Genomic DNA, 25026 nt, shown 5'->3' on the forward strand with positions numbered 1-25026 from the left:
TCATTAAGGCTCCATTCACTGTTCCCTTGTCCTTGCCAGTATCCCAGTCCCTGCCACTGAAAATCATCCCCATAGCATGATGCTGCCACTACTATGCTTCACGGGATAGTGTTAGACAGGTGATGAGTTGTGCTGGTTTTCTCCAGACATAGAGCTTAGCATTCAGGCCAAAGAGTTATATTTTTATCTCATCAGACCACAGAATATTTTGCCTTATACCCTCAGAGTGTCTGTTTGCAAACTCCAGGCATGCTGTCATGTGCCTTTTTCTCAGGAGTGGCTTCCGTCTGGTCACTTCCCATAAAGCACAGATTGGTGAAGTGGTGAAGTGCTGTATAGACTGCTGTCCTTCTGGGAGGTTCTCCCATCTCAGCCAAGGAACTCTGTAGTTCTGTCAGAGTGGTCATTGGGTTCTTGGTCACCTCCACATCAGAAGCCAAATGTCATTGAATTGTTTGTTGCGTCTCGTTGTGTTGTTGTCCTGGAGATAGGGATTTGGACTTGTGGTTTAACTTATTTCTCCAAACTAGCCAATGATTATAACGGCAATTCTGATCCAACCATAACTTCATACATTGTGCCCCTGGCCTAAGTTCAATATGTAGCTAGATGTAGTAGGCTAATGTTAACTAGCCGGCCTGGCACATTGTTGCCTCAGAATGAAAGTTAGGCTAGCAAGCAAGCATTCTACCCAGGTAGCCTAGGACAACAAAAACTTCAAGCATGTACTGTAGAGTATGACAGAGTCATAGACCGTTTAGGAAACATGAAAGAGGATGACATTGGCTTTTCTCTACAAGTAGGGTGAGTCAAAATGTTTTTTTTCTACTTGCAAGCATGCACGCAGACACACCCCCCCGTCCCCCCACACACACACACACACACACACACACACACACACACACACACACACACACACACGCACACACACACACACACACACACACACACACACACACACACACACACACACACGAGAGAAATCAGTACAAGGACAGCCACATCATATTTATCTTACGTTTATTGGACTAAATAGTTTTTTGAATCTTCTCGTTTTTCAGTAACTGTATTAGACTAAGCATAGGTGATTTGATGATGTGGAAATGTTGAAGTTGAAATGGTGCTGGAATAGTGGAGGCAGCACCTGTTTTCTATGCTTCTAAATCAATAGTTGTTAAGTAGTTTGAAAATGTCGTAAACATTGATTTGCTTGACCGTGCTCTAGGTCATACATCTATTTTTTACATGCAATGTGTTTTGTGGACTTCCCCGGACAGATGTTGCTCTCCGGCTTTGTGATAAAACAACGGTGTGGTTGAATTTATTCTGCCACTGTGTCTTCTTATTGTCTCGGCCTTACGCCTATATATCACGGTGTCAAGGCATATAATTGAACTAACAGTTTATAGAGCTAACAATGCAATTATCACAACATATATGTGGCATGGTTTCCCTGGTGATTTTACCGACGCACCGCTACTGCACACACATTCAATTATCTGTAAGGTAAGATGCAATTAGTTAACAAGTTTCTTTTTTTTCCTAAATGATTGTAAGAGATTCTTATATTTCAAGCAAAAATTCAACCACAAAGACCAGGGAGGTTTTCCAATTGCCTCGCAAAGAAGGGAACCTATTGGTAGATGGGTAAAAAAAAGCTGACGCTGAATATCCCAATTACTCTTTTGATCGTGTCTCAATACACCCAGTCACTAAAAAGATACAGGCGTCCTTAACTTAGTTGCCAGAGAGGAAGGAAACCAACAGTTACAGAGATGAATGGCTGTGATAGGAGAAAACTGAGGATGGATCAATAACATTGTAGTTACTCCACCATACTAACCTAAATAACAGAGTGAAAAGAAGGAAGCCAGTACAGAAAAAAAATATTTCCAAAACATGCTTCCTGTTTGCAATAAGGCACTAAAGTGCTTACCAAGACAACGTTGAATGTTCCTGAGTGGTTACAGTTTTGACTTAAAATTGGCTGTTTAGCAATGATCAACAACCAACTTGACAGAGCTTGAAGAATTCTAAAAAGAATAATGGGCAAATATTGAACAATCCAGGTACACCCCTTGACTTTTTTCTGTTACAGCCTGAATTTAAAATGTATTCAATTGAGATTGTTTTGTCACTGGCCTACACACAATACCCCACAATGTCAAAGTGAAATTACATTTTTCGATTAATTACTATTTTTAAGTGGAAATGTCTTGAGTTAATAAGTATTCAACCCTTTTGTTATCTCAAGGCTAAATAAGTTCAGGAGTAAAATTGGCTTAACAAGTCACATAATACTTTGCATGGAATCACTCTGTGTGCAATAATAGTGTTTAACATGATTTTTTAAAGTGGAACTGACAGCATTTTAGCAACATGAAATCTTATTCAAATCTGTTCATATACACCCCAGGAAGAATATGCAATGGGAAAGCGGCCATGCGTTTCGACAATCAATAAATAAAACCGAATAAAAAACATCTGTCTCATCCAGGACCAGAGTCTACACAGACCGGTGTGCTATAGACAATCAGAGCTACAGTAGGCCTACATGCAAACAAGCCATTTGCCAAATGAGCCTGCCATCATTCACTTTGAACTGGACTGTGTGTTTACAGGCAGTTAGTTACAACAGCGCGACTTTAGATCATTAGAACGCATTCAGCAAAAGCCACAAAATACACCTGAATGGATTTCTGCAAATATGTAAATACTACGGGAGACTTCTTACATTTGAGAACTTTACAGTCCTATTCATTAAACAACCATAACAAGGTAGGCTATATTTCTCTATATGCACATCAACAAGATCAACAGCTAATGCTAGCCAGAGCAAGATGAGCTAAAATCTAACGAAGGAAAATTAGATAAACCCTCTCAAAATCTTTCAGCTAGATGGCTGTCAAAATTGCACTGATAAACGATGGGGAATAGTAAGTAGCCTGCTCGTCCTTCTGCAGCTTGCCTGCCAATGTATACTTGTCCCAACCAAGCACCCAAGCTAACTGGCTAAAGTTGGCTAGCTTGCGCGTTCATAAATTCAGCAGTTATTCTGCACTCTGAAATCGGAGTAGATAGCCAGAGTGAATTTGCAAACGCAAGAGATATGCTAACTGGATAACAGTTGTTCATGTTCATCATAGCTAGCAAAGCGATTCACATTTCTTGCTAGATAACCAAATGACACCTGCATTTCTAGCTGTGTAGCCACCGAAAAACGATATGAGGGAAAGACTCAGTCACTCACCCACTCCTCCAATGACATGACATCCTCCTAGCAGCTAGCTATCTAACTAACATTAGGCTCCGTGTTTTCGGCTTGCTACATAAATAGATATGCTAGCATATTAGCCACGTTATAACTAACTTGTGATCATTTCCCTTGCTAGTTTGATTGTATTGACATTCCCAGCCTTAGTTACATTAATCCGTTTTTTGTACAAAATATTGAATAATTGAAACTGAAACAGTGCATCCCGAATGGAGGCTGCAAATAATGTACCAGGCCAGCTGTGAGTTACAACGTGATACCAATACTTTTTGGACTACTAAGAAATGTATTGGGGAATTATATGAATAATGCTGCCACGCCCTGGCCATAGAGAGGGTTTTGTTCTCTATTTTGGTTAGGCCAGGGTGTGACTAGGGTGGGCGTTCTATGTTCCTTTTTCTATGTTTTTGTATTTCTTTGTTTTGGCTGGTATGGCTCTCAATCAGGGACAGCTGTACATTGTTGTCGCTGATTGGGAGTCATACTTAGGCAGCCTGTTTTCCTTTGGGCTTTGTGGGTGGTTATTTTCTGTTTAGTGTTTTGCACCTGACGGAACTGTTCGGTTGTTCTTTTGTTTTGCTTGTTGCTTTAGTGTTCAGTTGTACATTAAAATGACGAACACTTACCACGCTGCATTTTGGTCTGATTTCTCTTCCCCTTCATCCGAGGACGATGAAGACCGTTACAGAACCACCCACCATAAGAGGACCAAGCAGCGTGGTAACAAGGAGCAGAGGGTTCAGGATTCGTGGACTTGGGAGGAAATTCTGGACGGAAAGGGACCCTGGAGAGAGGCTGGGGAATATCGCCGCCCGAAAGAGGAACTGGAGGCAGCAAAAGCGGAGATGCGGCGATATGAGGCAAGGCAGCGCAGCAGGCACGAGAGGCAGCCCCCAATTTTTTTGGGGGGGGGGCACACGGGGAGATTGGCGGAGTCAGGCGATAGACCTGAGCCAACTCCCCGTGCTTACCGGAAGCAGCATAGTACTGGTCAGGCACCGTGTTATGCTGTGAAGCGCACGGTGTCTCCAGTACGTGCTCATAGCCCGGAGCGCTACATGCCAGCCCCCCGCCAGTGCCATGCGAGAGTGGGCATCGAGCCAGGGCGGATTGTGCCAGCTCAGCGCGTCTGGTCTCCAGTGCGCCATTTCGGCCCAGGGTATCCTGTGCCGGCTCTGCGCACTGTGTCTCCGGGGTGCTGGGAAGGCTCAGTTCATCCTATGCCTGCGCTCCGCCCTTGCCAGGCGAAAGTGGGCATTGAGCCAAAGGGAGAGGTGTGTGTAGCAAGCATCAGATCTCCAGTGCTCCCCCACAGCCCGGTTCGACCTGTGCCTGCGCTCTGGAGGGGCCAGGCTAGAGTGGGCATTCAGCCTGGAGGAGGGGTGTCAAGCCTACGCACCAGATCTCCAGTGCTCCCCCACAGCCCGGTCTATCCTGTGCCTCCTCCACGGACCAAGCCTCCAGTGGGTCTCCCCAGCCTGGTGAATCCTGTGCCTCCTCCACGGACCAGGCCTCCAGTGGGTCTCCCCAGCCTGGGGAATCCGCCACCAGAGTCGCCTGCCTGTCCGGAGCTGCCAGAGTCGCCTGCCTGTCCGGAGCTGCCAGAGTCGCCTACCTGTCCGGAGCTGCCAGAGTCGCCCGCCTGTCCGGAGCTGCCAGAGTCGGCGCCTGTCCGGAGCTGCCAGAGTCGCCCGCCTGTTCGGTGCCCGCTGCGAGGGTCCCCAGTCCGGGATCGGCGGCGAGGGTCCCCACTCCAGAGGCACCACCTAAGTGGGCCAAGCTGAAGATGGAGCGGGGTCCACATCCCGCACCAGCACCGCCACCGTAAGGAAGGCCCACCCGGACCCTCCCCTTTAGAGTCAGGTTTTGCGGCCGGAGTCCGCACCTTTGGGGGGGGGGGTACTGTCACGCCCTGGCCATAGAGAGGGTTTTGTTCTCTATTTTGGTTAGACCAGGGTGTGACTAGGGTGGGCGTTCTATGTTCCTTTTTCTATGATTTTGTATTTCTTTGTTTTGGCCTGGTATGGCTCTCAATCAGGGACATCTGTACATCGTTGTCGCTGATTGGGAGTCATACTTAGGCAGCCTGTTTTCCTTTGGGCTTTGTGGGTGGTTATTTTCTGTTTAGTGTTTTGCACCTGACGGAATTGTTCGGTTGTTCTTTTGTTTTGCTTGTTGCTTTAGTGTTCAGTTGTACATTCAAATGACGAACACTTACCATGCTGCATTTTGGTCTGATTTCTCTTCCCCTTCATCCGAGGACGACGAAGACCGTTACAAATGCATTGAACTGCATCCACCTCTTATAATGTTGGTTTTGTAGCACAAACTATGAATTGTATATTTTTGACTGATATTATGATGTCAGTTTGTTTCATATCTGCAAAATAGTTAAATTGCCGTCAGTTCCACTTTAAATGACTACCTCATCTCTGTAACCCACACATACAATTATCTGTAAGGTCCCTCAGTCTAGCAGTGAATTTCAAACACAGATTCAACCATAAAATACCAGGGAGGTTTTCCAATGCCTCGCAAAAAAGGGCATCTATTGGTAGATGGGTAAAAAAGCAGACATTGAATAGCCTTTTGAGCATGGTGAATTTATTAATTACACTTTGGATGGTGTATCAATACACCCAGTCACTACAACGATCCAGGCGTCTTTCCTAACTCAGTTGCTGGAGAGGAAGGAAACCGCTCAGGGATTTCACCATGAGGCCAATGGTGATTTTAAAACACTTACAGAGTATAATGGCTATGATGGGAGAAAACTGAGGATGGATCAACAAAATTGTAGTTACTCCACAATACTAACTTCACTGACAGATTGAAAAGAAGGAAGCTTATACAGAATAAAAAATATTCTAAAACATGCATCTTGTTTGCAATAAGGCATTAAAGTAAAACTGCAAAAAATTTGGCAAAGAAATGAACTTTATGTCCTGAATACAAAGTGTTATGTTTGGGGCAAATCCAACACAGAACGTCACTGAGTACCACTCTTCATATTTTCAAGCATGGCTGTATTATGTTATGGGTATGCTTGTCATCGGCAAGGACTAGCCCGTTTAAAAAATTAAAAAATAACTGAATAGAGCTAAGCACAGGCAAAATTCTAGAGGAAAACCTGGTTCAGCCTGCTTTCCAACAGACACTGTGTCACGGTTGTCGTAAGAACGGGACCAAGGTGCAGTGGATGTTGAGTTCCACATATTTATTACAAAGTGAAACTTTAAGCAAAGGCAAATAAATCAATAAATGAACAACAAAACGTGACTACGTGGTGCACATGCACAAACACAAAACAATATCCCACAAACACAGGTGGGAAAAATAGCTACTTAAATATGATCCCCAATTAAAGGCAACGATTACCAGCTGCCTCTAATTGGGAACCATACCAAAACACCAACATAGAAATTTTAAACTAGAACAACCCTGGTCACGCCCTGACCTACTACACCATAGAGAAACAAGGGCTCTCTATGGTCAGGGCGTGACAGTACCCCCCCAAAGGTCCGGACTCCGGCCGCAAAACCTGAAACCAAATGGGGGGGTTGGGGGGGTGACTAGTGTCGGTAGCGGCTCCGGTGCGGGTCGTAGCCCCCCCCAGACCCCGGATCCGACCATGACGCCGGGCTGAACGCCGTGCCTGAACTGGGCACCGGCGCAGAGGAGGGCTCCGGCCATGGAGCTGGGTTGGACGCCGTGCCTGGACTGGGCATCGGCGCAGAAGAAGGCTCCGGCCATGGAGCTGGGCTGGCCGCCGTGCCTGGACTGGACACCGGCGCAAAGGAGGGCTCCGGCCATGGAGCTGGGCTGGATGCCGTGCCTGGACTGGGCACCGGCGCAGAGGAAGGCTCCTGCCCTGGAGCGGGACTGAACCCCGTGCCTGGACTTTGCACCGGCGCAGAGGAAGGCTCCGGCCTTGGAGCAGGATTGGACGCCGTGTCTGGACTGGGCACCGGCGCAGAGGAGGGCTCCTGTCATGGAGCGGAACTGGACGCCGTGCTTGGACTTGACACCAGCGCAGAGGAAGGCTCCTGTCCTGGAGCAGGACTGGACACCGTGCCTGGACTGGGCATCGGCGCAGAGGAAGGCTCCGGCCATGGAGCTGGACTGGATGCCGTGTCTGGACTGGCCATCGGCGCAGAGGAAGGCTCCTGCCCTGGGGTAGGACTGGACGCCTTGCCTGGAAGCTCCGGACCGTTGACCGTCGCTGGAGGTTCCAGACCGTTGAACATCGCTGGAGGTTCTGGACCATTGACCGTCGCCGGAAGCTCTGGACTGGGAACCGTTGCCGGAAGCTCTGGACTGGGAACCGTCGCCGGAAGCTCTGGACTGGGAACCGTCGCCGGAAGCTCTGGACTGGGAACCGTCGCCGGAAGCTCTGGACTGGGAACCGTCGCCGGAAGCTCTGAACTGGGAACCGTCGGCGGAAGCTCTGGACTGGGAACCGTCGCCGGAAGCTCTGGGTTGGGAAACATCGCCTGAAGCTCTGGACTGGGAAACGTCGCCTGAAGCTCTGGACTGTGAATGCACACTGGAGGCCTAGTGCGTGGAGCCGGTGCAGGTGGCACCAGACTTGTGACATGCACTTCAGGGCGAGTGCGGGGAGGAGGCACAGGACATACTGGACTGGGGAGGCGCATTAGAGTCCTGATGCGTGGAGCCGGTACAGGTGGCACCGGACTGGTGACACGCACTTCAGGGAGAGTGTGGGGAGCTGGCACAGGACATACCGGACTGGGGAGACGCACTGGAGACCTGGTACGTGGTGCCGGCACAGGTGGCACCAGACTGGTGACACGCACTTCAAGGCTAGTGCGGGGTGCTGGCTCAGGACGTTCCGGACTGGGGAGGCGCACTGGAGGCCAGATGCGTGAAACCGGTGCAGATGGCACCGGACTGGTGTCATGCTCTTCAGCACGCCTGTGCTGCAGCATTCTGATCGCTACCACTTCTCGCCGGAATCTTTCATCAAATTCCTCCTCTGACTCCCAAACAGGCTCTGGCACTCTCCACTGCTCGACCGCCAGCTCCATGTGCCCCCCCCCAAATAAATCTTGGAGTTTCTGTGGCCGTGGTCCCCGGCATCGTCACTGTCCTTCCATGTTCCTTGGCGACTCCAGCCAAGGAAGGGTCTCATGTCCTCCCATGATTTCCTCCCATGTCCAAAACACCTTCCCCTCCATGGCACGCTGCTTGGTCCTTGCGTGGTGGGATATTCTGTCACGGTTGTCGTAAGAAGGGGACCAAGGCGCAGCGGATGTTGAGTTCCACATATTTAATTCAAAGTGAAACTTTAAGCAAAAGCAAATAAATTAATAAACGAACAACGAAACGTAACTACGTGGTGCACATGCACAAACACAAAACAATATCCCACAAACACAGGTGGGAAAAATAGCTACTTAAATATGATCCCCAATTAGAGGCAACGGTTACCAGCTGCCTCTAATTGGGAACCATACCAAAACATCAACATAGAAATTTTAAACTAGAACACCCCCTAGTCACGCCCTGACCTACTACACCATAGAGAAACAAGGGCTCTCTATGGTCAGGGCGTGACACACTGGAAGACAAATGTACCTTCAACAGGACAATAGCTTAAAACACAAGGCCAAATATACACTGGAGTTGCTTACCAAGATGACATTGAATGTTCCTGAGTAGCGTAGTTACAGTTTTGACTTAAATCGTCTTGAAAATCTATGGCAAGACAAGAAAATGGCTGTCTAGCAATGTTCAACAACCAACTTGACAGAGCTTGAAGAATTATTGAATGAATAATGTGCAAATAGTGTATAATCCAGGTGTGCAAAGCTCTTAGAGACTTACCCAGAAAGACTCTGCTGTAATCACTGCCAAAGGTGATTCTAAGATGTATTCACTCAGGGGTGTGAATACTTACGTAAATCTGTATTTAATTTTCAATAAATTAGCAACATTTCTAAAAACATGTTTTCACTTTGTCATTATGGGGTATTGCGTGTAGATGGGTGAGAAAAATCCATTTTGAATTCAGGGTTTAACAAAACAAAATGTGGAATAAGTCGAGGGGTATGAATACTTTCTGAAGGCACTGTATGCAAAGTTCTTACAGACTTACCCAAAAACTGTAATTGCTGCCAAAGGTGATTCTAACATGCATTGACTCAGGTGGTTGAATACTTATCTAATCAAGATATATTAGTGTTTTATTTTTCCCCATTTTCCCCATTACAAAGTATTGTGTGTGGATCGTTGACAAAAATGACAATTCATCCCCCCCCACACACACACACTTTGTAACATAACAAAATGCATAAAAAGTCAAGGGGTGTGAATACTTTCTCGAAGACACTATAGCAACTAGCCAACCAGTCACCTTACAAACATGTCACAAACAAACAAGGCTATTTTCTCCAACTCAGGGTTAATCCCTTCTATACCGTGCACTCAAGAAGCCATTTAACCCTCTCGTGAGTTGAACAGAGCAGCTCTACATTGACAGGGAGGGCTCTTTGGCCTATCAAAAGGCTTTATACCGTATGGATTACGGATGGACCTGTGTAAGAGGCAGGGAGGTGTCTATGGTATGGATTAATAAATTAATAAGGACAAGAGCATGGGTACAATACAATGGCTGTAGGGTTGATGAATGGCAGGCAGATGTACTGTAGTGAGTGACGGATGGAGGGGTAGTTAGGTACTCACTGTGCTGTATCTGTCACCATGGTTAAAGGGATGTCCTCGCTGACATAAGCCATGTCATCACACAAACTGTTCGTCCGGGAGATGTCCATGGAAGAGCCGTCCGTTTTTTTCTTAACTGTGGGAGACAACACAAGAGTCTTGATGATATACACAAGGATTCAGTTCAATGCAGCTTCCAATTTACTAAGTAAGAAGAAAATAGGCTAATTGAAAAAGTAAAGGATAGCCATTAGGGAAGTGTGAGGGTCTACCTGGAGAGGCAGGACAGCTCAGATTGAAAGAGGACCATGAGTGCTGAACGCCTGGAGTCAAGAAGAACAATAAGAAAGAAAGAAAGAAAGAAAGAAAGAAAGAAAGAAAGAAAGAAAGAAAGAAAGAAAGAAAGAAAGAAAGAAAGAAAGAAAGAAAGAAAGAAAGAAAGAAAGAAAGAAAGAAAGAAAGAGAAAAAAGAAAGAAAGAGAAAAAAGAAAAGGAGTGTGAGAAACAGGTGGAACAAATACAGTGGAAGAAGATATGCTGACTAGTCAGTCAGTATACAGTATGTCATTGAATGGTATCATCACACCAATAAGTGGTTATTTTAGTCTGTGAAGATGATGATTGGTAACATCGCTTTCGAACCTCTACAGTTTGTTAGTGCAGCTAAAAACCATTGCACCGTGAAGGTTTTACAGGGAACTAGCTACAGTCCAACAGTCAGCATAGTTTCATAAAGAATGGAAGAAAATGGGGTTCCAGGAACTGGGTGACCACTCCAACCAAAGCAAAGGCAACTGAACCCTCTGGACCTTTACCATCAGTTTGTTTAACATTGTTCAGCCCGGAAGCTTCGACTACACTGTTACTTTAGACCCACTCACACAGAAAGAAGAGCGAGAGAGAGGGGGGGGGGGGGCAGAGATAGAGAAGAGAGAGAGGGAGAAAGAGAGGAAGCGGTAGACAGAGAGAGAGGGGGGAGAGGTAGAGAGACACAGATAGAGACAGAGAGAGAAATAGTGAGAGAGAGAGAAGGGGAGAGGGAAAGGAAGAGAGAGGGAAAGTTAAGGACAGGGGGTACTGTGCAGCTCCTCCACTTCTCTCTCATTCAGTGGGACCGGGGGACGCGAGCGGGCTTATCTGCTACAAAAACACTGCAGGCTTATTAATATCTGGCCCTGTCAGAGCAAACACACTGGGTTAGGAGCACCAGAGAATGAAAACAAGCAGGGGCCAGAAAGCGAGAGATGGTGGGGGTGGGCAGAAAGAGGGAGACAGAGAGAGTGACAGAGTGACAGACAGAGAGAGAGAAAGAGAGAGAGACAAAGAGCGAGAGAGGGAGAGAGAGTGACAGCCTGGAAAGAGAGCGCCCCATTGAAAATGGAGATTCTCACAGATGGCAGCCGGGCCAGAGGGCCAGACAGATAAGGGGAGTGATAAGCCGTACGTTGACTAAATCAAACAATGCCCAGTTTAATTCTGACCACTGGAGCTCCACAATGTCCGCTTATCACCCCAACCTCCCTCCCAGTCCCCCCTGTTCCCCGGTGAGTCCCCCTGCCCCTGACCCAGCCCTCACCCCGACTAGTGTTGGCAGGACAGCCAGAAAAGAAAACACCCAGGCTAGGCTGGTAGAGAGGAGAGGAGGGTGTCCAGGGCCTGCCTGCATCTGTCTCTCTGCTGGCTTCCAGTTTGCTCCGGTTGGTGACAAACTCCAGTCTAATTAAAATACAGTCTAGGTCATGGGAAAAAAAACAGCTAATTATTAACACAGAGGATCTCTTAAAGGGACAAAGGATTGAGCCTAAAACGGGGTGAGTTGGAACTGAAGCGCGTCACGAAGACTGGAGGTCATGGAGTGATGTCATGTAGGAGATGGTGTCTTAGTGTAGAGAGGTGAGGGCTCACCTGTTTGTCTGAGCATCCGGGTGATGACTGAGGAGGAAAAGAAAGAACTTCTCAAAATGATGTCTTCAAAACCACTGCCTTAATTCGACATACTGTATATAAAGAAATCAATCAACACAACCAATGGCATGGGATTTAAAAAATTTTTTTTTACCTTTATTTAACTAGGCAAGTCAGTTAAGAACAAATTCTTTTTTTCAATGACGGCCTAGGAACAGTGGGTTAACTGCCTTGTTCAGGGGCAGAACGACAAATTCTTTACCTTCTCAGCTCGGGGATTCAATCTTGCAACCTTTACAGTTACTAGTCCAACACTCTAACCACTAGGCTACCTGCCGCCCCGGGATACGACTCATCTCAACACTAGACCACTTTTGAGGTCTGAGAACATACGATAAACTTAGATTTCAGCATCAACCAACTCTTAATATAAGCGAGTGCAATGCCATTGCTGTTCCAACAACACTTTTCATTAACAAGAAAACTGTTCACAGTTTGTTTCCGCAGGATAAGAACCTTTATAAACACCCACGATCTCCAGGGACAGTTGAATCGGCAGATGTCTGTTTTTATACACTGTAAGCAGCAGAAAGCACACCATGCTGCCTGGAATTTAAACACGATCATTAGTGACAACATGCTGTTGAGGGTATGGTGAGCATGGCTACTTAAATGTCTTTATGACATCAACAGACAGCCTTTCAAAAGCCTTGGCTCCACTAACTAGCCTCAAAATACATTGACAAATATGCTTTTTTTCTCCCCCCTCTAAAGTTCAAAGGCAGTAAGACATATGTTCCTGTTCATTATCTACCATTACATCCCTCCAATTAAGCACCAAACGAGATAGCATTTTCCCCCATAACTCCTTTCTCTGTTGGTTACGTTCTGCGTTAATATCCCTCTCCCTCCTTTTATGATTATGTGTTTTGACAGGAAAAACTCCTAAAGCACACTTATTAACCTCCAGACTGGGACGATTCATTACACAGAAAGTCCCCCCCCCATCCCGGTTACATGGTGCAACGGTCTAGTTAGCAACATCAGTAAGGTGAATACTAAGTAACTGAATGCAACATCTGCGGGGAATGTTACCATTGATTCAACACAAAACACTAGCTTTCTGACTGACTTTTGCCACAACACCTCCTATTTTGAAGTACTTTCTGGCATTTTCTTCCGGTAAAATCAATCAAAGTGTGAGTGTCTGATGCCAGTGATGCGGACAAGTGGAGCAGTAAAGCGCTTGTACAGTATACATGAACTCTAATCACCAGTGACTCTAATGACTTCCATCTGGCCTGGCCTGTCCCTGTTGGTGCTGGAGCCTAACCCAGCCACGTGGCAGCCATCTTGTCTGTCTTTCTATCCCAGGGCCCCTGTTCCTCTCTCTGACTGACTGACATTCAAGCCCTGTACCAGCTACACAACACAACACCTCCCCCCATCCCTCTTCTCTCCCTCTATGGGGGAAGAGAGAGAATCACACCACTCACCAAACCCAACCACTCAGAACCTTACCCCTGATAGGCATGCTGAGTCAGAGCATTCTTCAAATCGTTACTGTGTCGTGTCCCACGCACATGACATACTGTACTGTACATTTAAACACATTCACTGTTACTTACAATTTACACCTTGAGCATTCAACTGAATGGTAAATAGCTAAGGATAAGCACCTAATATCCTCAGGGTTGAACTATACTCTACTACCAAGGAATAATCGCTAACAGGGTAAACACACATTGCATCCAATATATTTTTGTCTGAAATGTTTGATTTTTTTCTAATGATTCAACCATATACGCATCAGCAACCACAGCTAATGAAGTCATTGAAACCCTTAACAAAGAGTTGCAGTCTGTTTTGGAATGGGTGGCCAGTAATAAACTGGTCCTGAACATCTCTAAAACTAAGAGCATTGTATTTGGTACAAATCCTTCCCTAAGTTCTAGACCTCAGCTGAATCTGGTAATGAATGACAAGGCTGTTGAACAAGTTGAGGAGACTAAATTACTTGGTGTTACCTTAGATTGTAAACTGTCATGGTCAAAACATATAGATTCAATGGTTGTAAAGATGGGGAGATGTTTGTCCGTAATAAAGAGATGCTCTGCTTTTTTGACACCACACTCCACAAAGCAAGTCCTGTAGGGTCTAGTTTTATCTTAGCTTGATTATTGTCCAGTCATATGGTCCAGTGCTGCAAAGAAAGACCTAGTTAAGCTGCAGCTGGGCCAGAACAGAGCGGCACGTCTTGCTCTTCATTGTAATCAGAGGGCTAATATTAATACTATGCATGCCAGTCTCTCTTGGTTAAGAGTTGAGGAAAGACTGACTGCATCCTTCTTTTTATAAGAAACATTAATGTGTTGAAAATCCCAAATTGTTTGCATAGTGAATTTACACACAGCTCTGACACACACACTTACCCCACCAGACATGCCACCAGGGGTCTTTTCACAGTTCCCAAATCCCGAACAAATTCAAGAAAGCGTACAGTATTATATAGAGCCATTATTGTATGGAACTCCATTCCGTCTCATATTGCTCAAACTAACAGTAAACCTGGTTTAAAAAAACTGAGAAAGCAACACCTCACGGCACAACTCCTCTCCCCTATTTGACCTAGATAGTTTGTGTGTATATATTGACATGTAGACTATGTGTGCCTTTAAACAATATATATATGTAGTTCTGTCCTTGAGTTGTTCTCGTCTATTAATGTTCTGTATTATGTCATGTTTCATGTTTTGTGTGCAACAATTCATAGGGATCCTAATAAAATACCAAAAATACCACAAAGCTCTAGTATTTTTATTCTGGTTTACGTAAGTGTGTGTGTTCCTCTTCAAATAAACCACAATATATTACACATTCTCATATCAATGAGCTTGTTACTTCCTATATATCAGTTTGCAAGCAATGTAAAGAAAGATATATCATTGAGTTACAAACAAATCAAACATGGTCTATTTTTTGCTTTATTGAGTAAGGCAGTTCCAAAATGCAGGTGTTTCAGACTGGCTCAGTGTTTTCTGTGGTGGTGGGGCAGCCAGCGGAAAATACGGAGCGTTGGGGTTGGTAACGTTCTCTAGTTGCGTTGTGTTCAGTGTTCTGTCACTCATGTGGACACTACGTCACCGCAAAATCTACGGGGAGAGCTCGAAAATGCATTTCCCTTGGGTGCTGCCATAGACTTACATTAGAAGAACCCATCCAAGAAGGCTCAAGTTCATTGGCCACAGATAAAATTACGTCAAATCATGTTATATCTACTGTAGCTTTGACTGGACTGATCATGTCAACATCATACTTTCAAATTCTTAGCTAGCAAGCTAGACAAGCAGTCATAGTCATGCATCAAGTCGGCAATCTACTGGAAAATCCTTTTCAGGTGTAACAGTGGTAAGGATTCAATGCATGGTGCTGAAAAGAAAGCTCTGCTGTTGGGACAGCTTTATGTAGGACCTAACAGTTTGTGGGCACCGTTTCTCATTGTTATGGTGCAATTAATGTAAAAATCGCCACTGCCAATATGGCAGTATCCAACTGGGCATAAACTGGTTGAATCAATGTTGTTTCCACATCATTTCAGCAATAGAAATCTATGTGACGACATTGAATTAATGTGGAAAACTGATTATATTTGCTAAATGTCAGCAACGTAAGGGAATTTCATATTTTTTTCACCCAACTTTTAACCTACATCCAGTGACCTTGTGACATTTTTTGGTTGATTTCACGTTGAACTCATGTTAGTTGACAACTCAACCAAATGTGAATCAAAACAAGACGTTGAAATTACATCTGTTTCCAGTGGAATCTATGTTCACTTTAAGCCAAACATTAGGAGCGTCTGTAAGATGACCAACTGTAAAGAAACCTGTTCCTTCCAGTACTGTCCAGTTACCTGGCTGTTCTTCCAGAAATAAGGGGACCTCTTTCTTCTCGTCTTCATCCTCAACGTGGTCGAAGGTGATCTGAGGATTATACATCCTCTTCTCTCCAGTGACGGTCAGGGAGCCGTTGTCACGGACCATCTTCAGTTTCCTCTTGGGGCGCTTGTTCTGAAGACAGAGACAGAGGCACAAGAAGAGCATCACCGGGACTGTCCTGAACACAAACTCAGCATCGGTCATTAGGGCCAGGAGTTTCGCTGGTCCGGTTCATTTGGTCACTCCTGGTCCTGTGGGAATAAACAGGTAAGGCCAAGGATCGCATGTGGCCTATCACTACGTCCGTATGATAAACACGTTGTTTGATTATTTATTTTTTTGCACTTAGAGTTGTTTTAGCACTATCACCTCATTTGCTATTGCTGACATTGCATGTGCTGTCCAGTACACATTGATGCTGCATTGCATAACCATTCATAATGCTGATGCCCCAGTATTTGCTTTGTAAGCAATGATTTGTGCACACTTAAAACCTCTTCAAATAATACATTTCTGACATTTCAATTTGTTGGTCAAAGCTACCTGCACTATAGCATGGTGACTTAGGCCATGTCTTCTAATCTGTGCAGGTTTAGCCGAGGTCAAAGCTCTTTGAGTCTCTGAATGCCTCCGGACCTTTATTGTGCTCCACTCTGTCTCCCAGAACAAGCTTTATAGACTGACTGCTTTATAGAAACGGAATGATTTTTACTCAGTGACAGACACACAGTCTCCTGCCGTTGACTGGCCCACAGTCCTGTCCAAATACCAGAATGTGCCTGAATTCTGAATGACTCATTAGGAACAGAGGGGAGAGGGGATAGAGGAGAGTGAGAGAGAGAGGAGAAAAGTCACATGCAGAAACAGAAAGGGACGGAAGCAGCCTTCACTCTCCCTAATATGTGTGGGTTCAATGCTAAACAAAGATTTTTTTGTTGTTGTTCTACCAACACAAAGGTTTACTCCCATGAGAAAGGCAGCGGTGACATCATCTCAACTGACTGTGTCTTTGTGTGGGGAGACAAAGGCCTGGAGTCATCCTGGTGGCTCACTGGCTCAGGCCTCGAGGGGTAGGGGGTATGTGGTGTGGGTGGGGGCTGCTGACTGGGGAAAGGGAGTGGACGGGGTGCTTAACTTGTTCTTTCACAGTCAGTTCCATGCCCTAAGCACCACCACACAGCTAATGTAGTTAAGTTAAAAATCACATTGTCGAAGGGGATAATACTAGGTCTGTCTGCTAGATGGATGGCTCATATCCCCACTAAACAGATTTTTTTCTGAGGGCAGCTCTCTTTCTGTCATCTCTGGAAATTGAGATGGGATGCATGTGCTCCGAGCGACGGGTTGACCCGATATATTAGCTGTTGATTGACAAAGCAGCTGTAGTGCATCGGTAGAATGCAGAGGCAAACTGTTGCTTCTCTCTGAACAGGGTTAAAGGTACATAATGTGTGTATACACCTACTGTATTTTCCTTTTTAATAACTGAAGAGGTAATGCAGTTTTTACCTTGTTTCTGAGGCTTGGGCTGTTGCTTTCAGAATTCATGCTAGGGATGTAGTCTCCGGTGAGGACGTACATTTTCCAGGTGGCAGGACAGCCTTCTGGTTTCTCTGCTACATAGCACCGCCACAGCGTCTGAGGAAGAGGATGGACACAAACAGTGAACCAGTGTGATAAATGATTGAATCGTATCATTGACCAGGGTAAACCCAGCGGGTGAGCTGATCACCTGGACATTTTCTCAGCGCTAGGTAGAAGTTGGCCTTAGGCACAGATCTGGAATCAGACCTATCCAAACCTTAACCATTAAGTGGCGAACAGCTTACAGTATGTCAGTACAACACCGTGCCCTGACAGAGACAACTCTTCAATGTTTCCCAACTTCAGCCTGGCATTATTTGGTGAAAAATCCCATTCCTATTTTAGCTCGGCACCATCATCATCGTCATCATCATCATCATGTTTATTCAGTGTCTCTATGTTTCTAAATGTCACCACAATAAGGATTATCTTTGTAAATGCAGCTGTGGGCTTCTGTGTATGTTCAGAGTCAATGTGATCCTTGTGATGGCCAGCTCCTGGCGAATAAAAGCGGATGCTATTTGCCTGTTGTCTCTGTCTGGGAGAGAACAGAACAGGACCTTTTCCAGGACAGGAATATGCAGACTACAAACACTGCTACTCCTCTAATTGTGCTAGACCGCTTTCTGAAGCTGACATTGGCAAGATCTGGAGGGAACAAATGCGTTCTGTAAAGGATCGGATTCAGGAGATTTTGTGGTCTTGGACATGTTTTAATTCAACCTGTCTGACCTGCTAGCCTGGAGTTGTTACATGAGTGCACTAAATCAAAGATGATGTGCGTCAGACCAGACCAGCCCAGACCAGCCCAGACCAGCCCAGCTCCTACACACTTAGAAAAAAGCTGTCCCCATTGGAGAACCATTTTTGATACCAAGTAGAACCATTTTGGGTTCCATGTAGAACCCTCTGTGGAAAGGGTTCCCAATGGAACCCAAAACGATTGTAATTGGAACCAAAATGGTTCTACCAGGAACCAACAAGGGTTCTTGAAAGGGTTCTCCTATGGACACAGCCGAAGAACCTTTTTAGGTGTCTAGATAGCACCTTTTTTTTCTAAGAGTGTAGAGAGGTTCAATGGTCTACAGTACGTACCATATGTCATTACTCTGTTTAAGCTCTAAGTATACACTCTTTACTATACATGTTCTCTCCTATACACGGCTCTTAAGATCCTAGACAGGACAGAGTGAGTGATTGACTGGTGGGTGTCTGTCTGTCTGTCTGTCTGTCTGTCTGTCTGTCTGTCTGTCTGTCTGTCTGTCTGTCTGTCTGTCTGTCTGTCTGTCTGTCTGTCTGTCTGTCTGTCTGTCTGTCTGTCTGTCTGTCTGTCTGTCTGTCTGTCTGTCTGTCTGTCTGTCTGTCTGTCTGTCTGTCTGTCTGTCTGTCTGTCTGTCTGTACCTGGATTAGTGAGGCTGCAGCCGGGATCTGTCTGTTGAAATGTTTCTGTCTCTGTTTCTGCTGTACCTTCAGAGCAAAGCCCGAGCCCAGTATACCCTGGGGAGATAAAGAGAGAGAGAGAGAGAGAGAGAGAGAGACAGACAGACAGACAGACAGACAGACAGACAGACAGACAGACAGACAGACAGACAGACAGACAGACAGACAGACAGACAGACAGACAGACAGACAGACAGACAGAGAGAGAGAGAGAGAGAGAGAGAGAGAGAGAGAGAGAGAGAGAGAGAGAGAGAGAGAGAGACATCACAACACTGTGAAAAGGACCTGGAGCTGCACACTGAGGCAACAGACAACACAGTATTGATGGAAGACAATATTGTGTATTATGCACACATGATGCTATTTAGGTTGTTAAGGAGGAAGAGGAGGTAGAGGAGGAGGGGTAATTACTGCAGGAAGAGCGAAGAAGGAGATGGCGAAGACGCTGAAGCAGGAGGCGATGGCCTTCCCTATCCACGTCTGAGGAACCTTGTCCCCATAGCCAATGGTGGTCACTGTCACCTGGGGACAAAGACAGTAGAGATGGGATGATACTCTACGTTAGGGAAAAACAAGGCAATGTTTCCACACACTGACTTTAATTTTTATTCACATGATAATTTCCTAGTATATATTTATAACATTTACATATCCATTTAACTGTCAACTAAAGAAGTTAAAATAGTTTTTAACGCGTTTCTAGTAATGAGCTGCTTGGTTGTAAAGAGGTCATTGAACACAGTGCTTTCACAGCTCCTTCAGCTTGGCGATAACAACAAGGGCCAGATCATGAAGAGAAAGTTCATCAGACTTATTGGCCCCACTCCATATCTGTCACTATTCAACAGTTGAACTTCACTCAATAGGAATACGATTCTGACTGGGACTAATCCACGGTGAAGGGAGGAATTCGGCCGAGCGGGAGAGGAAAACAAATCCCCCTGCATTTGCATGTACAATCACTCTGAAAGCTGAGCCAATTGTGACACATTGAGAGAAGCACTTGGCTTACAGTGGAGTGTCTTTGGGGCGCCGTGTGACCATGTGCTGTGTGCTGACACAAAGAGGGTGATGTAAGGTGAGATACTTAAAAGGCTTTGGGAGTAAAGAGGAAGAAGCCGAGTAGGAGGGAGGGAGAGAGGGGGTGGTTAATCCTCATCTACAAATTGTATGACTAAACAATAGGCCTGACATCAGTGTGGAATAGTCCACTCAACATCACCCCCGCATTCAAACCCCAGGGCCCAGTTTTTCAAAAGTTATCTATCTGGATGTATTTATCACAGAAATAGAATGAATAGAACGGAAGTCCCCATTCAAGTCAATGATTCGTCCGTTCTATTCATTGTATTTCTATGCATGCAACTTCTATGCACGTAACATGTAACTTTTGAAAAACTGGGCCCTGGTGTAAGCGCTGCAATCCAGGTATATGGCGAAGCCTCTACATGTCTTCACACAGGTCAAACAGACCATCTTGAGTTCTCACTGGGGCAAGGTCTATTTCTCCCTCTCTATGTCTAAGTATGTTTCATTGCCATACCATGCAGGCCATCCTATGGTTCATAGTAAACACCACAGACCCTATGTGTGGCATCACACCATAAACTAAGTTAATGTAAATGGCACACTGCTGCTCTCGCTCTACCTCTCCCTATCCTTCCTGAAATCAATCACTTTTCTGTCTCTCTCTCCAAATATCTTTTCTCAGAGGTTGAGCAGAGTGGTGGTGAAGCTCCGGATCAAACACTCTTCCTTGAACGACCTCTGTCTGCTTGGATGGACTGAGTGTGAGAGCTTGGATGGACTGAGTGTGAGAGGCGGATGAGAGAAGACACGGGGAATATGAATCATGCCATTGGCCCGTGGGCTCTGGGCCCGTCCTACAGCTGTGCCCTGCACATCCCACAATTGAAAACAGGCTGACAGGGAATACGTTGGGAAACACACACACACAAACCAGAGTTGAGTGACCAACGCTATTGGCACGGCATACCACAAGTCTCAAGTTCACAGTCTGTGAGAAACAAAGGAGAGCAAAGCTCCTATTTGGTTGTTTTGTTCATTGTGGGCTGCGAGACACAAAAAAAACTGCTTTTCTTCTTGGTTTCATTGGGCACCTGAACCGTTCTAACTCTCATCAAAAAACAGCTAGTAATCCTGCAATTACAGTTTTAATTAAACAGTCTTAATTAAACAGTCTTTTGTGGTGTATAGGTCCCCCTAGCACAAGACTACCGCAGGTTTCTCATTACCCACAGCTTTACATTCAACAGTTTAATGAACTGAACTGGAAACTTGACCCGCCACGGATGGAAACCTGATGGAAACAGCCACAACAACATGGGCACAACATCATAAGCTGCCTCCTTATAGACTGTGTATTGCACCAACTACTTCACGCATCAGCCACAAATGGGAAAATGTATAGTCATTGAGTGTAGTTCAATCTTTGGTCCCAACTAGGGTGGGCAGCATTTTCAAAATGTCCAATAAGAACCCCCTGTGTGTTATTGAAGCTTCAGGACTATGTCTGTATTCATCGTCTACTTAACTCCTGACACCTTTTGTCTATTTCCCTCAAACAAAACATCTTTCTCTGAGGCTAGCAATAGCTTTGTGTGACTGAAACTGGCTTAGGAACTTGTGTCTTCACGGTATTCCAGAACCACTCAAGGTAGAGGGGGACATTGACAGACACACACCACAAAACAACCACAGAGGTGGAAATAGAGGCTGTGGGTTTGATTCCTGCTGGGGTCACACACAGTTGAAGTCGGAAGTTCAACTGTATGTGAGAAAAACTTAGTTTTTCACAATTCCTGACATTTAATCCTAGTAAAAATTCCCTGTCTTAGGTCAGTTAGGATCACCACTTTACTTTAAGAATGTGAAATGTCAGAATAATAGTAGAGAGAATGATTTATTTCAGATTTTATTTCTTTCATCACATCAGAAGTTGACATACTGTACACTCAATTAGTATTTGGTAGCATTGCCTTTAAATTGTTTAACTTGGGTCAAACATTTCGGGTATCCTTCCACAAGCTTCCCACGATAAGTTGGGTGAATTTTGTCCCATTCCTCCTGACAGAGCTGGTGTAACTGAGTCAGGTTTGTAGGCCTCCTTGCTCGCACATGCTTTTTCAGTTCTACCCACAAATTTTCTATGGGATTGAGGTCAGGGCTTTGTGATGGCCACTCCAATACCTTGACTTTGTTGTCCTTAAGCCATTTTGCCACAACTTTGGAAGTATGCTTGGGGTCATTGTCCATTTGGAAGACTCATTTGCGACCAAGCATTAACTTCCTGACTGTTGTCTTGAGATGTTGCAATAAATCCACATCATTTTTCTTCCTCATGATGCCATCTATTTTGTGAAGTGCACAAGTTCCTCCTGCAGCAAAGCACCCCCACAACATGATGCTGCCACCCCCGTGCTTCACGGTTGGGATGGTGTTCTTCGGCTTGCAAGCCTCCCCCTTTTTCCTCCAAACATAACGATGGTCATTATGGCCAAACAGTTCTATTTTTGTTTCATCAGACCAGAGGACATTTTTCCAAAAAGTAAGATCTTTGTCCCCCATGTGCAGTTGCAAATCGTAGTTTGGCTTTTTTCTGGCGGTTTTGGAGCAGTGGCTTCTTCCTTGCTGAGCGGCCTTTCAGGTTATGTCGATATAGGACTCGTTTTACTGTGAATATAGATACTTTTGGACCTGCTTTCTAAAAGCATCTTCACAAGGTCCTTTGCTGTTGTTCTTGGATAGATTTTCACTTTTCGCACCAAAGTAGGTTCATCTCTAGGATACAAAACGCGTCTCATTCCTGAGCGGTATGACAGCTGCGTGGTCCCATGGTGTTTATACTTTTGTTTGTACAGATGGACATGGTACCTTCAGGCGTTTGGAAATTGCTCCCAAGGATGACCCAGACTTGTGGAGGTCTACAATTTTCTTTCTGAGGTCTTGGCTGATTTCTTTTGATTTTCCCATGATGTCAAGCAAAGAGGCACTGAGTTTGAAGGTAGGCCTTGAAATACATCCACAGGTACACCTCCAATTGACTCAAATGATGGCAATTAGCCTGTCAGAACCTTCTAAAGCCATGCCATAATTTTCTGTAATTTTCCAAGCTGTTTAAAGCCACAGTCAACTTAGTGTATGTAAACTTCTGACCCACTGGAATTGTGATACAGTGAATTATAAGTGAAATAATCTGTCTGTAAACCATTGTTGGAAAAATTACTTGTGTCATGCACAAAGTAGATGTCCTAACTGACTTGCCAAAACTATAGTTTGTTAACCCAGTTTTAATGACTCCAACCTAAGTGTATGTAAACTTCCGACTTCAACTGTATGCTCAAATGTATACACAACACACTTTACTAAAAGTGGCCTTGAATTTTTTTTGAAAGTTTCTGCTATATGGCATATGCTATGCTATTACTATGCCTTACCACGCCCCACCACAGGGCATCAGCATAGCTGGAGAAGCCAGTCTTGCCCTCCTCGTCCACAGCATCCTTCTCTGCCAGGTACACAAAGTAGGAGGAAAAGATCAGCCCCAGGAAGCCAATGTACAGCGTGGTGATCAGCTCCTACAACAGAGGAAATACACACCGAGTGTAGTTTGTCAGTTGTAATGTGTAGAAAATGTGTTGATGTTAAATGCATTTCTTGACATTATTTGCACATTTTACATAGCAGGTATGAACTGAACTAAAATGAAATGCATCTGGAACATATATCATTACAACACATTGTTTGATCAAGGCTACAGCAATGATTTAACATATACAGTGGATTCGGAAAGTATTCAGACCCCTTGACTTTTTCCACATTGTGTTACGTTGCAGCCTTATTCTAAAATTGATTAAATAAAAAATGTTCCTCATCAAGCTACACACAATACCCCATAATGACAAAGCGAAAACAGGTTTTTAGACATTTTTGCAAATGATTTAAAAACAAAAAACAGAAATACCTTACTTACATAAGTATTCAGATCGTTTGCTATGAGACTCAAAATTGATCTCAGGTGCATCCTGTTTCCATTGATCATCCTTGAGATGTTCCTACAACTTGATTGGAATCCACCTGTGGTAAATTCAATTGATTGGACATGATTTGGAATGGAACACACCTGTCTATATACAGTCCCACAGTTGACAGTGCGTGTCAGAGCAAAAACCAAGCCATGAGGTCGAAGGAATTGTCCGTAGAGCTCCGAGACAGGATTGTGTAGTGGCACAGATCTGGGGAAGGGTACTATAAAATGTTTGCAGCATTGAAGGTCCCCAAGAACACAGTGAACTCCATCATTCTTAAATGGAAGAAATTTGGAACCACCAAGACTCTTCCTAGAGCTGGCTGCCCGGCCAAACTGAGCAATCGGGGGAGAAGGGCCTTGGTCAGGGAGGTGACCAAGAACCCGATGGTCACTCTGACAGAGCTCCAGAGTTCCTCTGTGGAGACGGGAGAACCTTCCAGAAGGAAGCACTCCACCAATCAAGCCTTTATGGTAGAGTGACCAATCAAGCCTTTACGGTAGATTGACCAATCAAGTATTTATGGTAGAGTGGCCAGAAGGAAGCCACTCCTCAGTAAAAGCCACATTACAGCCCGCTTGGAGTTTGCCAAAAGGCACCTAAAGGACTCTCAGACCATGAGAAACAAGATTCTCTACTCTGATGAAACCAAGATTGAACTCTTTGGCCTGAATGCCGAGCATCACGTCTGGAGGAAACCTGGCACCATCCCTATGGTGAAGCATTGTGGTGGCAGCATCATGCTGTGGGGATGTTTTTCAGGGACTGGGTGACTAGTCAGGATCGAGGGAAAGATGAACGGAGAAAAGTACAGAGAGATCCTTGATGAAAACCTGCTCCAGAGTGCTCAGGACCTCAGACTGAGGTGAAGGTTCACCTTCCAACAGGACAATGATCCAAAGCTCACAGCCAAGACAATGCAGGAGTGGCTTCGGGACAAGTCTCTGAATGTCCTTGAGTGGCCCAGCCAGAGCCCGGACTTGAACCCGATCGAACATCTCTGGAGAAACCTGAAAATAGCTGTGCAGCGACGCTCCCCATCCAACCTGACAGAGCTTGAGAGGATCTGCAGAGAAGAATGGGAGAAACTCCCCAAATACAGGTGTGCCAAGATTGTAGCGTCATACCGAAGAAGACTCGAGGCTGTAATCT

General features: G+C 45.2%; 1 protein-coding gene across 1 annotated transcript in view; it reads right to left on the reverse strand.

The window, feature by feature from the left end:
* LOC106560953 (potassium voltage-gated channel subfamily KQT member 1) overlaps nucleotides 1-25026 on the reverse strand; it is a 248252-nt gene that overhangs the window by 191957 nt on the left and 31269 nt on the right. The window contains exons 7-13 of the mRNA XM_045688129.1: nucleotides 23284-23424; nucleotides 19238-19348; nucleotides 18788-18883; nucleotides 17311-17439; nucleotides 15777-15933; nucleotides 11864-11890; nucleotides 9980-10094 (exon numbers count right to left, since the gene is read on the reverse strand). Coding sequence (XP_045544085.1) covers nucleotides 9980-10094; nucleotides 11864-11890; nucleotides 15777-15933; nucleotides 17311-17439; nucleotides 18788-18883; nucleotides 19238-19348; nucleotides 23284-23424 — 776 coding nt within the window. The remainder of the gene's footprint in view (nucleotides 1-9979; nucleotides 10095-11863; nucleotides 11891-15776; nucleotides 15934-17310; nucleotides 17440-18787; nucleotides 18884-19237; nucleotides 19349-23283; nucleotides 23425-25026) is intronic.

This window comes from Salmo salar, chromosome ssa10, assembly GCF_905237065.1.
Source record: "Salmo salar chromosome ssa10, Ssal_v3.1, whole genome shotgun sequence".
Taxonomy (NCBI): Eukaryota; Metazoa; Chordata; class Actinopteri; order Salmoniformes; family Salmonidae; genus Salmo; species Salmo salar.